At 40.8% G+C, this 16,152-nt stretch overlaps 1 protein-coding gene and 1 long non-coding RNA gene across 3 annotated transcripts; one reads left to right on the top strand and one right to left on the bottom strand.

Moving 5' to 3' along the window:
• Positions 1-478: 478 nt before the first annotated feature.
• On the bottom strand, positions 479-2,582 carry LOC123351001. The gene is made up of 3 exons (XR_006573896.1): positions 1,961-2,582; positions 1,633-1,745; positions 479-750 (listed from the first exon to the last, which is right to left on the bottom strand). It is a non-coding gene; the product is annotated as an uncharacterized LOC123351001 (long non-coding RNA).
• Positions 2,515-14,288, top strand: ANAPC7 (anaphase promoting complex subunit 7). Of its 2 annotated transcripts, XM_044990038.1 has the most exons (11): positions 2,515-2,876; positions 3,729-3,915; positions 4,328-4,447; positions 7,561-7,672; positions 7,945-8,098; positions 9,727-9,869; positions 10,487-10,604; positions 11,029-11,225; positions 11,581-11,805; positions 12,257-12,407; positions 13,708-14,288. In XM_044990038.1, the coding sequence occupies exons 1-11, from the start codon at positions 2,653-2,655 to the stop codon at positions 13,895-13,897; spliced, it is 1,821 nt and encodes a 606-aa protein (XP_044845973.1). In that variant the 5' UTR covers positions 2,515-2,652; the 3' UTR covers positions 13,898-14,288. The 2 variants fall into 2 exon arrangements, with proteins under 2 accessions (XP_044845973.1, XP_044845974.1); XM_044990039.1 differs by lacking the exon at positions 2,515-2,876 and having other exon boundaries at positions 3,729-3,817.
• The last annotated feature ends 1,864 nt before the right edge of the window (positions 14,289-16,152 follow it).

Below are 16,152 nucleotides of genomic sequence, written 5' to 3'. Positions count from 1 at the left end.
TGAAGTGACTTGCCAAGGTCACGTAGGAAGTCCGTAGTGGAGCAGGAAGTAGAATCCCAAGATGAAATCCCGACTCCAGTGAATGAGGCCAGAATGTCACCTTGCATTCTAGTCCAGTACCTTAGGCACCAGTCCATGCTACCTCTCACTGTAGAATGCCAGCCTTGCATTGAGAAGTCTCTCTTCTTGATTGGAAACAAAATGAAAGCTATATGGGGCCTGATCCTGAAGTTTTGTTCAGGCTATATTCCCTTCAATGAGATGTTTGCCTCAGTAAAAACTATAATATGTTGTTAAAATGATTACTGTGTCTATAATATCACCCTGTGGAACAAGGTGTAATTCTAATATGGACTGCAAGCTGTCACAGTGACTAGAAAGTTGCATTACGGTAACTGGAGATATAGGTGTGAAATTCTATTAGATGTTAAAGGGACATTTTACATGGCAGCCACGTGTTCTCTCTCACTTCCCCTCCCCTTTTCAATATATACATGCCTCTTCCTCCATCTCTGCTGGAATGTCCCACATCAGGCAGGGCTGCAGGAAATCCCCTCTGCCCTCAAAGGATCTCCTCTTTGCCACCAGGGTGCTGCTGGCAATTGCAGGTCTCCAAGCTTAGCATGGGGTATCTGGGTGGTGGGGAGGAGTCAGCTGGCTGACTATCCTGCTGGAAAGAACAGGGAGGGGCAGAGACTGGGGGACAGGTTATGGGAGGGTGAAGGCAGGGTGAGGGTACAGCACAAGGAGCTGAATGGTTGGGGCATTAGCATAGGTTGGAATTCAGAAGGGGACAGGGAGAGCTAATGAGAAACAGGGGAACAGTAGAGGACTCTGCTTCACAATCTCCTGACACTCCTACCCCCTCAGACCACCCTAGGTTCACTTCAGTCTCCTTGGCTCTCCTTTGCCCCCCACTGCTTCTGAGGGCTAGAGTGGGGGCGCATGCGTTCCTGGTTTGACTGTGTATGTGTGGAACGTGGGGGGAAATACAGACTTGTTCACACTAGGTGCAAGGGTTCTCAAACTGTGGGTCAGGACCTCAAAGTGGGTTATGACCCCATTTTAATGGGGGTGCCAAGGCTGGTGTTGGCCCAGGGCTAAAGCCCGAGCCCCACCACCCAGATTACATGCCTTACCTCCTTCCCCCCCCTCTGGGGCAGAAACCCTTGGGCTTCAGCTTTGTCCGCCGCCCCCCTCCGCCCCCCAGGGTGGCAGGACTCAGGCAGGCTCAGTCTTCGGTCCCCCCTCTTGGGGTCATGTAGTAATTTTTGTTGTCAGAAGCGGTCATGATGCAGTGAAGTTTGAGAACTGCTGGACTAGTGTGAAATCATGGGTGCAGTCTGGGGGGAGGGGGGAGCGTTACCCTCCAAACTGCAAGCCTTGGGCAGGCGTGGAAGCTGCCCCCCCATGAATGACCACACTGGCTTGACTGGAGCTGCCCCAACCCAAATATGTAAGTCAAACTTTGCCTATGTATGAAATGTCAAACCTGAAGCTGTGCAAAGCTTAGCTGCTCTGCCTATAAGGTAGGTCAGGCCCAACAATTTAGTTCCAAGGGGAGGAGAAGAGCTGTTCTCCTGAATATTTATTTAAAAATAACCAAAAAACAAACAAACAACGTTTTTAAACCTGTAGCCTGAGGAACAAGGCCTTAATAGGGACTCAGGAGCCTCTCAGCATTAATCCTAAATCTCGTCCTGATTGATGACTGTTCATCTAAGGACTGCAGGATCATGCCCATACTGTATAAAGGGAAGAAATACAAAAAAAATTGAAAATACTGTTGTTAGAGTATTATGAAAAGCATGCTTCATTTAAAAATAAATAAACCCTTTATATTTTGTGTGGTGCAATCTGAGATGTCTGCACCTAATTTGTTCTCCTACTGAATCATTTTCTTAGGTGGTAACATTGAATTTATTTCCCCCATATGTTGAGTAAAATTAACATGTTTTACCTTAACAACTTCTTCATCTCAGATCCAAGTGTGCCATATTAATCCCACACTCCTTACAGCTCTGGCTCACGTCCCCATTGACTTCAGGGGGAGTTGTAGCTACAGAAGGAACATAAGGAGGTTGATAATATTGTAGTGTTTTTCTTTGTGTACAAAAAGCACGAGAGAGCACGCTAATGCACAACCGAGCAGCAGGTGAGAACAACCAACAAAATCCGTGAATCAGACCAGGGATAATGTTTCATGACAATTAAAGCTGACCCCTGTGTGTGAACCATGGCACCATATTGACCGTGATGTTACTTTTTGGTTCATTTGCTACAACACCCGCTGCCTTTCTGTAAGATAACAGCGAGGCCCCTGCCCAGGGCACTAGAACATGTTGTTCCAGAGCCCAGCTCCGTTCCTTCAAACCCTGCTGAGCCCAACCGCCACTGCCCGCGAACACCTGCCTCGGGGCGCCACAAGGCACTGACTGGCAGAGACAGCCGCTGCGCATGCGTAGAGTGTTTCAGCTGCGGGGGTGACCATGATTGTGCCTGCTGGAAAATGTCAGCGCTTTGTATCCTACACCGGCAGCGGTTTTAATGGCAGAGGAGAGGCGAGGCTGGCACCTGGGCGGATTTCCACGGGGGTCCCAACGGAGAGGTTTTTAAACTGAGGCGTGAGCGAGGGCCACCTAGAGAGGCATTATGGACTCCTGCCTGCGAGGACCCCTAGGTGGCGCCATTTTGGAGTCGCAGCGGGTTGAGGAAGCGCTGTCTCTTCCGACCCCATCCCCGGCCGGCGCCCCTCGTCCCGCTCCGGCCTCCAGGATGAGCGTGGTGGAGCATGTGCGGGAGATGGCGGCTGCCGGGCTCCACTCCAATGTGCGGCTCCTCAGCGGGCTCCTGCTCACCATGAGCGGCAACAACCCGTGAGTGCCGCCGGCAGGGGGCTCTGTGGGGGCGGCGAGAGACCGGGGCTGAGGCAAGGGCGCTCGGGGCCTGGTGTGGGGGAGGGTTCGGGGGTCGCCGCAGGAGGCTGCGGGCTGATGGGGGGAGGGGGCCTACGCGTCCCTCGGTGGGGAATGGGGGGGTGAGATAAGGAGCTCAGAGCTTCGTGGGGCCCTGCGGGAGCCCCAGTGGAGAAGGTCCTGCCTGGGGTAACAGATCGGGGCTGCAGTTGCTTGAGGTCTCTCTCCGTCACAGCTCCCCCCTGTGTAAAACGGGACCAGCACTATGCTCCTGGATGAGGCACTTCGAGGTGCGTGTATGAAAAGCCCTATAAATGCTGAGAGTTTCAGCCTCCCGGGCGGGGCAGTCCATCACTTTCTGACGGACCATCACTGAGGCTGTGCCACCCATATCATTCTTCTCCTGTTGACAATGATGATAGTGGACATAGCGACGGTGCATTGTCTGTGTTCAGTGTACTTCGTGAACCATAATTGTTACTAACAAAAATTAAAATACTGTCCTAAAAGTGAGTTCTTGGCTCTCAAATCTGCCTGTTGCAGAGGATGGTTAACAACAGTTACCATTGTAAGGTCTTAACAGATGATTAACAAATAAAATATGTTCTAATTGGGGCTATTGTGTTGAAGATGGGACTTGCTTGTAGTTGGGTTTATCATTTAAGGGTACAAATATTGCACTCTTAGTTCTTCCAGATTTCAGACACAGCCAGGGGAATTTAATTACTAATACTAAAAAATTAGGATTTAGCAATTTTGTTCTTATTATGTAATCAGCTAGTTTAAGCTGATATCTTTTTTAATTTCTTCTAGTGAGTTATTCTCGCCATCACAAAAGTACCAGCTTCTTGTATATCATGCAGATTCCCTCTTCCATGACAAGGAATATAGGAATGCTGTAAGTAAGTATACAATGGCCTTGCAGCAGAAGAAAGCATTAAGTAAAACTTCAAAAGTAAGACCCTCTACTGGGAATGCTGCAGCCACTCCACAAAGTCAGGTATTTGGAAATAGAGTAACATACTGCATATAACTCTTATTCTCCCTGTAAAATTAAATATTGGTGAATCAAATGTTGTAGCAGTAGACTATAAAATTACCACAGCAAAGAAGCTTGAATTTTGTCGCTATTTAATTTTGAAAATATGTCTGACCACTACTTTCTAATGAAAAACTTAAGTTGGTCTCAAATGTCAGAGAGAATGCCCGTTTAATTTGTAGTTTTCATTAACAAGAGAGAAGATGGTTGTATTTTTATAATGCAGACTTACTGTCATCTTTACATTTTATATCTTGACTTTGTTGATGAAAATACAAATCTTTCCTAAGATTTTAGTAATTTAAACTCTGTTTTTATATAGTTAGAACAACATTTGAGAGAGATTACATTTTAGTGATCAATTTTATTTTAGTGTCTGCCATCTGAAATTGAAGTGAAATACAAGATGGCTGAATGTTACACAATGTTGAAGCAAGATAAAGATGCTATTGCTATATTAGATGGAATTCCTTCAAGACAGAGAACCCCCAAGGTAGGTTCTGGAATTGATTTGTGGCAAATAGTAGTTTAGATGTTTTTGGAGTTGTATAATCATATTTGCTCAAGAATTAAGATGTAGCATATAGAGGTAAAGAGATTAAACCTTGACATTTGTGCTTACAATATTTAAATGAGTTATTTGGAAACACTGGCTAAACACTTATAAATTATCTGAGTTTAGTAAGCATATCTTCTTTAAAACCAGGTAATCTCTATATGGAATTTCTTTGTTTGAAAGAGTTCACCAAACTAATGGGAGCTAAATGTTTTTGGATGTCTTTAACAGGTAATTCCTGTGAAAATTACCTGGGTAATTTTGTTAATGCTAGTGGGAATGACAAAATCTTCTCTATGCGTGAGGAACAATAGACACCTTGACATGTACTGATAAGCTATTAAGAGCATGTATACTTAACCTGTTTAGGATTGAAGTCTCTATTAGCTATACAAAATTCTACTCTCTGCAGCTGACGCCTCTGAGGTTTTTGGAAGGTAGTATAACTAGTTTTTACAATTCTGGGAAAGAGTAATTGCTGCTCTAGACAAAAGTGGTAAAAATGCCTTAGCTCGGACTATGTTAATACTCCCACCAGTGCTACCACCAGAGGTAGTAAAACAATGGACAGTTCTTGAAAACAGTGAAAATACAGTTAATAGGAAATGAAATGTTGTCACCTTGTATTGTCACTCTACCACTACAAACAGTTCTTTTTCTCTCCTGCTGATAATAGCTCACCTTAACTGATCACTCTCCTTAGTATGTATGGTAACACCCATTTTTTCATGTTGTGTGTGTGTCTCTCTCTCTCTCTCTCTCTCTCTCTCTCTCTCTCTCTCTCTTCCTACTGTATTTTCCACTGCATGCATCCAATGAAGTGGGCTGTAGCCCATGAAAGCTTATGCTCAAATAAATTTGTTAGTCTCTAAGGTGCCACAAGTACTCCTGTTCTTTTTTGCAGATACAGACTAACACGGCTGCTACTCTGAAACTTTTCTTCCTTAAGATTCTTCTCTCACTTTTTGATGATTTACATAGTGCTAAATCAATGAGGAGTACTTGTGGCACCTTAGAGACTAACACATTTGATGGTGTCCAGTTTCCAAACTAATTCCAGTTCTACAGTTTCTTGTTGGAATCTGTTTTTTTTGAAGTTTTTTTTGTTGAAGAATTGCCACTTTTAAGTCTGTTACTGAGTGTCCAGGGAGATTGAAGTGTTCTCAGACTGGTTTTTTAATGTTCTAATTCTTGATGTCTGATTTGTGTCTATTTATTCTTTTGCGTAGAGACTGTCCAGTTTGGCCAATGTACATGGCAGAGGGGCATTGCTGGCACATGAAGGCATATATCACATTGGTAGATGTGCAGGTTAACGAGCCCCTGATGGTGTGGCTGATGTGGTTAGGTCCTATGATGGCGTCCCTTGAATAGATATGCGGACAGAGTTGGCAACAGGGTTCGTTGCAGGGATAGGTTCCTGGGTTAGTGTTTTTGTTGTGTGGTGTGTAGTTGCTGGTAAGTATTTGCTTCAGGTTGGGGGGCTGTCTGTAAGCGAGGACTGGCCTGTCTCCCAAGGTCTGTGAGAGTGAGGGATCATCCTTCAGGATAGGTTGTAGATCCTTGATGATGCCCTGGAGAGGTTTTAGTTGGGGGCTGAAGGTGACGGCTAGCAGTGTTCTGTTACTTTCTTTGTTGGGCCTATCCTGTAGTAGGTGACTTTTGGGTACCCTTCTGGCTCTGTCAATCTGTTTCTTCACTTCACCAGGTGGGTATTGTAGTTTTAATAATGCTTGATAGAAATCCTATAGGTGTTTGTCTGTCTGAGGGGTTGGAGCAAATGCAGTTGTATCTTAAAGCTTGGCTTGCAGACAGCCCCCCAACCTGAAGCAAATATAACCAGGAGCTACACACCACTTAAGTGGCAATTCTTCAACAAAAAAACTTCAAAAGCAAACTCCAATGAGAAACTGCAAACTGGGAGTGGATGGTCACTACAAAAACTAAAAACTAATTTTCCCCCTACTGTTACTCACACCTTCTTGTCAACTGTTTGAAATGGGCCACCCTGATTACTACTACAAAAGTGATTTTTTTTCCCTCCTGTTGATAATAGCCCACTTCCACTTTAATTGAATTATCTTGTTAGAACTGACCCCCCACTTGGTAAGGCAACTCCCATCTTTTCATGTACTGTGTATATATATTTTCTGCTTACTGTATTTTCCACTCCATGCATCTGATGAAGTGGGTTTTAGCCCATGAAAGCTTATGCCCAAATACATATGTTAGTCTCTAGGGTGTTGTTTTTGCTGATACAGACTAACACGGCTACCACTCTGAAACATGTCATGGTGTTAAAAGTTTAGGACACTTAGTATTTTGCACTGATAATACTGAGACTTTGCTTGCTGGTTCTGTCATCTAGATAATCTCTTAGGCCATTTACACCTCATGCATAACAATTTACATGTTAGCAGCATCCCATCTGAGCCAGTGAGTGGTAACCATAAGGTGTTCTACCTTATGCAAGGCTTGCTGTACAGAAAAGGAAGAAAATTGAGGAAAGGAAAAGCAGCCTTCTACCCCTGCAAGCCAATAAACTAGCTGCATTGAGGGGGGAAGCTTCCTCAAGCCACTTCTTGCCCTTTCGTGAGCTGTGAATTCAGTCAGAATTTAAATGCAAATCTACTCTCCACCTCCGAAATACAATTGCTCTGGTAGACTTCCATTGATATGTGGAGCGAGCAAGTAAAAGAAAGCTATAATGTAATATATAGGCCTTTGCAGACATCACTTCTACTTATGTAAACACTTGCCCATCTTTTGAATGAATGTTCATAAAACACTTTTGCAATTCCCAGAGGTACTACACTAGTGTATAATATTAGGATATCTCCATCTTTCTGTATTCTGAATCAGAAATGAGACACTTCTCATTTTATACGAGTTGATGACTTAAGAAGCAGGGCTCATAACTATTCTCTGTCCAGAGAGCTGGAAAGATGGGGCTATACTTGATAATGAAAACATGACTTTTTGGTGAGGAACTCTGCTTTTCATAACTCCTTGATTGGGTTGTTCTCACAATCAGATTTTTTTGATTACAGATTAACATGATGTTGGCAAATTTGTACAAGAAGGCAGGTCAAGAACGCTCATCTGTTACCAGTTACAAAGAAGTGCTGAGACAGTGTCCATTAGCACTCGATGCCATCCTAGGTAGAGACTTTTTCCCCACCAAGTATCTAATATTAAAAATTACATCAAGCAATATTATCACTAAAATATGAGATGTGTAAAACATATTAGTAAACTAGCTCATTTACATGCAGTACAGGCTGCATGCAATCTACAAGTTGTACAGGAGCATTGTAGCTAACTGCCTGTATAAATTCAGAAGTATGGGATTCTCCGTCTTTAGACATTTTGTCATACAAATTCGTTAAACTGTTTTGGATACATGGATTTGACTAGTGTGTTTTTCTGAATAGGTTTGCTGTCACTTTCAGTAAAAGGGGCAGAAGTGGCTTCCATGACGATGAATGTTATTCAGAGCATCCCTAACTTGGACTGGCTTTCAGTGTGGATCAAAGCATATGCATTTGTGCACACTGGAGATAATACTAGAGCAATCAACACCATCTGGTAAGAATCAAGGTGAATTAAATTACCGTTCTTGAGTCACTGCTTCAGTGTTGTGACAGATTTAAACATGCTGCTTGGCACAGCATGATGCCTATTTTGTGCTGTTGAGGACCTTGCAGTTGACCTGTAAGCATTGCTTGGATTTTTGTCAGATGCTGAACATAATACGTCTTTTTTTTTCCTGATTTGGAGAGAAGTCTTGATTTGGAAAACTTTTAAAAAAGAAAGCGTAACAATATTTTTAGACTTGCTATCCATTTTTGTTCTGACAAACTATAAAATATCAGGACATTTTTCCTTACTGGTCTTGGATTGTACCTAAGATTCAGCGCATATAGATTAAATAATATCTGAGATCTTTGCAAGATCTGGGTATTCTGTGAAGAAAGCCCCAATTAAAGTAAATAGTTCTGCAAAGGCTATACACTCTTCATGGGGAAGAGAAGGTACCTTGTATCTCCTTAGACTAGAGTGCTTAACTTTAAAATTCAAAGTTGTTTTAATTTACAGAATTGAAAAGAAGCTTCTTAAATTACAATCTTTTTGTAACTGAAAACACCACTACAGCTACTTTTGAAAACTGACCGCTGGAAACTAGTTTAAACTTTTTGTGACTTAACTATACATTTCTAGAACATGAATGGAAACTGAGAACCCCGTAATGATGCTGTGCTGTTGGTGCAATTTCTTTGCCCAGATGCTCTTATAAAAGCTACACGTTTCAGTCAATGCAGGTAAACGTAGCTAGGGCATGAAGTTTAAAAAAACATATTTCCTTTTGGATGTCTATTGCATTGTGCTTTACTTGAAGCTGTGTCTGAAGTCCAGCTGATGTAGATTCCTAGTGCCTATCTCCTAAACCAGTGGTTCTCAACTTTTGTACTGGTGACCCCTTTCACATAGCAAGCCTCTGAGTGCAACCCTCCCCCTCCTAAATTAAAAACCCATTTTTATATATTTAACACCATTCTAAATGCTGGAGGCAAAGTGGGTTTGGTGGTGGAGGCTGACAGCTCACGACCCCCCATGTAATAACCTCACGACCCCCTGAGGAGTCCCGACCTCCAGTTTGAGAACCCCTGTCCTAAATGATCATTGCTTGGGGTTAATGGTGTGAACTGGCTACCTTGTTTGTGGATGCACCTCGAGTTGCTGGTGATTATCTGTAAAGCCCTGCATGGTTCTAAGACATCAGTATTTGAGACACACACACCCCGCCCAGTTTATCATGCCAGGGAAGGTTATCTAGGGTGCAGCTATTTGTTCCTTGAAGGCTGCCAAACTGGGAGAGAGAGTTCTTAAGCAAGGACCCTCTACTGAAGATATCTTGCTGCCAGCCCCAGAGTTCAATGCCAGGAATAATGTAAGTTGTATGTATGCCATCAAGTAATTTTTTGGATGAGTGTTTAAATGGTGGGTGTGCGCTCACCCAGTAAAGAGTGAGCGTCAGGTAACAATATAGGTGATACCAGGTCTTGTGGCAACTGTAGGTCTTTAAATGAATGACACTTAAAATCATAATTTTACAATTGTATTTGAGAGAGAATTTACAGGTTCCAAAGCGTTTTAGCATTCAAACAGTACATAACAAGGTGCTAGTTTTAAATGGCATTTATTTTCTCTTAAAGCTCATTAGAAAAAAAGTCTCTACTGAGGGATAATGTGGACCTTTTGGGTAGCTTAGCAGACCTGTACTTCCGAGCTGGAGATAATAAAAACTCGATTCTGAAATTTGAGCAGGCACAAATGCTGGATCCTTATCTGATAAAAGGTAAGTAATTGTAAATTCTCAAAGTTGCCCTAGCATGCTAACCCCTTGAATGACACAAGCACAGCAGGTGCATCAAGTTCACATTCCACTAAAGGCTTAGAACAGCTACATAATTATTTATCAGCATAGCAGGTGCATAGTTTCTGTCCATACCCAGAAGCAGTTGAAGGCAGTCATAGTATAAAGTGGGTGTTTGTCTTACACCTCATTAAAAAATTACAGTACTTCAAGAAGTTAGTAGAGCTGTACATCAGGCTCTCCAAAGAGGAACATAGTACTAACAAATTTAGTTTAAGAAGCTTGTGTGTTCTGTTTTTCCTTCTGAATGAACTATGTCTTTGTTGTGAACTATCTAGAATTCTTCATGCTCTTATTTTATACCTGTTTGTTTGTTTTCTTGATTTCTCCTCCACCTTTAAGGTGAAAGTGCAGAGTCTGGTACTCAAATTTAGTCCCAAAGCATATATCCTAGCTACTCCTAGATCGTACAAGTGCTGTGAAATCACTGGCTGTTATGGTCAAGTTCCATTGTGACCTTAAATCTTCATAAAGCTTTTAAGTGTTATAGTTAGGAGCTCAGCAATAGTACAACTGATCCCAAAGTATTTCATTTTTAGGAATGGACGTATATGGTTACTTACTGGCACGTGACGGTCGACTGGAGGATGTGGAGAACTTGGGCTGCCGTCTTTTCAATATTTCTGATCAGCATGCAGAACCATGGGTGGTGTCAGGGTAACTTCCATTTACTTTTCACTTCCTTGCATCCCCTGGCTCCTTAGCTAACTTGTCTTAGGAGCTTGAATGTGTTTGTGGCAATGTGTTCAGGTTTCATTAGTTTGGAAGCTGTACTTCTCCTGTGAGTCTGCTGTTCTACTTAAACATTTAGTTCTTAGTCTAACTTTAAAATATCTTATTAGATACATATTAAGTCTTTCAATCCTTTTCTGGCTGTATTTAAACACCTTGGAGTTGTTGGGTCTATCAGATAACTAATGTTGCTGTAACTAAGTACCTGAATCACCAGTTTTGTTAATATTTTGTTAATATCTTTAAAGTAACTGTGCATGCTATAAATCCATCAGTTGCTTTTCTTTTCAGCTTTCCATGAATGACTTTTGGTAGTGCACACTTATCACCATTGCTCTTCTTTTTGTAGGTGTCACAGTTTCTACAGTAAGCGATACTCCCGTGCCTTGTATTTAGGAGCCAAAGCTATTCAGCTGAATAGTAATAGTGTTCAAGCTTTGCTGCTGAAAGGGGCTGCTCTTAGAAATATGGGACGAGTACAGGAGGCAATTATACATTTCCGAGAAGCAATACGCCTTGCACCTTGCAGGCTTGACTGTTATGAAGGCAAGTAAAGTCCAATGACTCTCGTATACAATTTTGATAGGGCTCTGGTGTACGATGGTGTCATGGTATAGGAAGAGTATAAGTTGCCTCCCAGAGTTCCCTGCAGGTGAAGTAACATTGCTTACTACCTAGTAGCTTAATGAATGATATTGAAAAACCCACTAAATAGAGCTGGAAATTGGGAGAAGAGGGGGAAATATTAGACATTAAATGCATGCTTGTTAAACAAAAATAGCTGAATTTGATGTACTGAGAAGCATACTTATTAAACTCTGATACAGTCTCTGTAAACAGATTGTTAGTATGCCAGTATGTAAATATTAATGCACAGTAACATCTTCTTTTTGGTGTTCAGGCCTCATTGATTGTTATCTGGCATCCAACAGTATCCGTGAAGCAATGGTTATGGCTAACAATGTGTACAAAACCCTAGGAGCAAATGCACAGACGCTTACTCTGTTAGCAACAGTCTGTCTTGAAGATCCAGTCACACAAGAGAAGGCAAAAACCTTATTAGATAAGGCACTGACACAGAGACCGGATTACATTAAAGCAGTGGTAAAAAAAGCGGAGCTTCTTAGTAAGTTTCTTTTCTTTTGAGATGTCTCTTCCTTGTCCAGTTTATTTGAATCATATCTTACATGAAAATGAGTGTTCCACAAAGTCACTAATATGAAAAACACTATACAAATGTTACAGCCAAAGACTAATCAGTTCTGTGTAAAAGAAAAATTACAGGATGCCATAAGATATGAATTGCTTAGCTATTACAGTGATTGGCACTATAGTAATACTTCAGATGGAAGAAATTATAACTTACTAATTATTTGAGAGAATCATGTATGCATTGATTTTGGTTTAGAATATAACACTTAGAGCAAGAACTACATTTTCAGAAGATTTAATTATCACCAACTGCTGATGGTTTTAGGAATAAAGAAGAGGATTGTGATAGTGTTTTAGATCATCCACAAAATAACTTGAATATATATCTAAACCATTAATAGAACTGTAGCTCTGCATGTCAACAGGTAGAGAACAGAAATATGAAGATGGAATAGCTTTGTTGAGGAATGCACTGGCCAATCAGAGTGACTGTGTTCTGCATCGAATACTGGGTGACTTTCTTGTAGCAGTCAGTGAATATCAAGAAGCCATGGACCAGTACAGTATTGCCCTAAGGTAAAACTTGTAGACCCTTGGGTTTTCTGTATGCTTCTTAGAAACTAAGAATAGCATGGCTACTGTAAGATGGCTTAGTAGTACATCTTCAGTCAGTTATGTGGGGGGCAGCGGGGTTGTTTGGTTGGGTCGTGTGTGTGTGTGTCTGTGTCTCTCTCTCTCTCTCTCTCTCTCTCTCTCTCTCTCTCTCTCTGTGTGTGAATTTGGGATTGTCTACACTTGAAGTGCTACAGTGGTACAACTGTACTGCTCTAGCTGTACTATTGTAGCACTTCAGTGTAGACACTACCTATGCTGACGTGAGGGGTTCTTCCATCAGCCTAGCACTGTATACACAGCAGGTTAGGTCAGCTTAACTATGCCGCTCAGGGATGTGGATTTTTCACACGCCTAAGGAATGTAGTTAAGACAGCTTAATTTTTCTAGCGTAGACCATGTCTTACTCTTTATGTACTGCAATTCCCAATTCAAAGTCTCAAGGACAAAAATTTACAATTGTAAACTTGTGTTAATGTTAAGTATATTACCAGGCAGTCAATGGCTAGACCAATAAGAAGGATTAAGGCATGGATTTGTTTATAATTTCTTAAACTGTTCTATACTCTGTCAAGCACCTTGGGCTCCACCTTTAGGCTGGAAGGTGCTGTATAAATGTAAGGGATTAACTAAATTCAAACAGAAAGGTTTTGATGTTCAACTGAATCAACATTTCTTCTTACAATAAAATGGGTCCCTCAAACTCAAATAGAAAAGAATTATTTCAAACTTGAGTAAAATTTAGCATGTTTCAGAATAAGATGCCATATTTCCTAATAAAAAAATCTTATGTTCTCTGCATTATTAAAAGTTAAATACTATCTTGAATGCAACACCTTGTTATACCTACAAACCTTATAAACTGTAAGGTCAGGTAGGCTGGCTATTTTTGCCTCGATTGGAGGTGCGGGAACAGTGTTTTTAGTGCTAGTCGCTTAAATTGCATTAATCTGTCTTCTGTTGCTTTAGTTAGTATTGCCTAGAAGAATTGTGTAAGCTTCATTGGGAGGTTCATAGTGTTCAGACAAGTGCATTCTCAACGGTTAGGAATTTGTATATAGATGATGTAATTGGTGTTAATCGTGCTCTTCCATCTTTTGTCAAATGGTTATAACGTCAGTCTGAGGTAAAGTTGCAACATCTTTGAGTTTAAATATCGGTAGCAGTAAACAGGAAGTGGGGGAAGCAAGATGGAGATGTTTTGATTAGATATATTTCTAATGTTGACTACCTTAAGTTTGAGTAACCCTTTTTTCTCCCCCAGTTTGGATCCCAATGATCAGAAGTCTTTAGAAGGAATGCAGAAAATGGAAAAAGAGGAGAGTCCAACAGATGCAACCCAGGAAGAGGATGTGGATGACATGGAGGGAAGTGGAGAAGAAGGGGATTTGGAGGGTAGTGATAGTGAAGCAGCACAGTGGGCAGATCAAGAACAATGGTTTGGCATGCAGTGAAGATTTTACTTAAACTGATAGGAGTTTCAGTTCTTGAATGTGCCCTGAGATCCATTGTTCTCTGAAGGAAGAACGTCACCTGCAATTTTTGTATTAACAAAGTGGACTGCATTAAAAACAACTGACTCTGAAACCATTTAATAATTCTGTGCATCACAGTTCTGTCATTTTTGTGATGCTTCCTATTTATCAGTTATAAGATTGAGCTGAACCATGCTGGAGATTTGTAAGAGTGGCTTAGTCTTTTCTTGCTAAAGCTAGAATCTTGAGTATAAAGCATTTCATACAATATACCTATTGCTAGTGCCTAAAATGTCAAAATTTGGTTCAAAACTAAGTAGTCTTGATCCTTAGCTATAGATGTAAATACAAAAGTGTGGTGGGTTTTTTTTGTTTTTTTTTTTGTTTTTTTTTATTCCTTTGTGAAAGGCTTTATTCTTTTGTCAGGGTTCATGCTTGAATTCTTGTGGAAGCTTGTGGGAGTCACTTGTATGTATTTGAAGGGAGCAATTTTCCCCTCTCTTCAGCCAATTAACCTGTTTGGTGTAAGGCATTGCACTAATTTTAAAGGTGGAATTTGTATCTCCGGCATCCCTGACTTATAGGATGCTTTGTAACTAATCAGTTTTTATGTGCAAAGAATAGTGCAATGTTAGAATTATAGTAATTTCCCCAATCCATACAAAGCCCTATAATCACTTAACCTGTATGTGAACATTTACTTCTAAATAGAGTTCAGTTTTATTTAGGTAAGTTACTCAAAGGCCTTACAACAGCAGTGACACACAGCCACTTCACATCCTGTGTGTGGCACTGTCAGTTAATTTTTTTTTTTAAACTTCTCCATTGCATCACTAGTAGAAATTTTAAATTAGAATGGCTGTCTTGGCTTTCTTTATATTTTACACTCAAAATTTAGCTTTACCTATTGAAAATAGCACGAGATTCTATCACCTGCTAAAACAATACGGAATTGTCCACAGTAGAAATTGTCTACAGTGGGCATCTCTTTTTAAAAGTAAATCTTTCCCAGAAAAGCAAACAAAACTATATTTCTGTGGCACTTAGATTTTGCAAAAGAACTACCCTTGTCCTAGTGTTTCACTCTTGATTTACTTGCTTCTTGCTAAAACATATGTCTTTATTACGCTTTCTAATGGTGCTGTAGTTCACATTGTCTTCAGTCCACGGTCCTGCATAGCCTTATAATTCTGCCTGTGGCTGCTCAAGTCTATTGTACTGTTCAGTGCTGTCATAGCAGCTGATGCAGAGGTTGACTGGTTTTTGTACTGGAACTTTTTGATACTCTAGAGCAAATACTTGACACAAAAGAAAACAAGCTTTTCACTAACTATAGTAGCATAGCACATACAAAAATAAAATACATGAAATATCTTTATTCCCACAAGCATACATAAAAATACATATTAAAAGGAGAGGACGTTTGAATCTATAACACATAGCCTGTTGGTTTTGGGATGTTTAGCATGTGTAAGCATTACAGAGTCTGGATAGCTTCTTCCTGTTCATAGCAAGACAGCTACCCAGAATGGATAGTCTCCTCTTTCCAGTCTTTTAGCTGTATTTGAGGGTGGGGATTTTCTCTAGTGTCAATTGAATTGCACTAAAGTAATTGAAAAATAAGCAAGCAGATAGCCTGCCTTACTGTCCTATTATTGATGGTCTTAATTAAGAAGTCTGTTGGTTTATTATCTCATTTCACTAAACAGTGTGCAATCCAAATGGGCTACATTTAAACTAAAATCCTATTTAGGTAGCTGCTCTCTGAGATTGTGATCAGTACCCTTCCGATCTCTAATATACTTCCTGAAGATTTCAGCTGTTTGTCATTCAGCAGGGGATGGTGATAGGTTTCAACTCCTTTCATGTTGTTAATTCTTTACAGAAGGAAACTAAAAACCACTGTTCCTTTTGCAATCTGTCCATTTCTTCCTTTCTGTGCAATAAACCTCAAAATCTGTGCTGCTTCTGAAGGTTAACAAAGGTAGGCTGATACAAGTCTCTTAATTGTATGTCAGTCCCTAATTGTGAAGATCATAAGGGAGCATTTAATACTTGTAATCTGAAGTAAAGCAAAAAGGCATTGTGTGTATTTAAAAGCTGACGAGTGTGTGTGGGAGGCATATGGTGTATGTTTTAAATTGGCAGCTGCTCAGCTGAGGGTTTTTACTTCAAATGACTCATTCAGATACCCCTAATCAGAGCTGCTCTAACACAGCTGGAAGCTATAAGTA

This window comes from Mauremys mutica, chromosome 16 (assembly GCF_020497125.1).
Source record: "Mauremys mutica isolate MM-2020 ecotype Southern chromosome 16, ASM2049712v1, whole genome shotgun sequence".
NCBI lineage: Eukaryota > Metazoa > Chordata > Testudines > Geoemydidae > Mauremys > Mauremys mutica.
The sequence above is the reverse complement of the archived record's forward strand: the minus strand, read 5'-3'. Positions and strand labels throughout refer to the sequence as shown.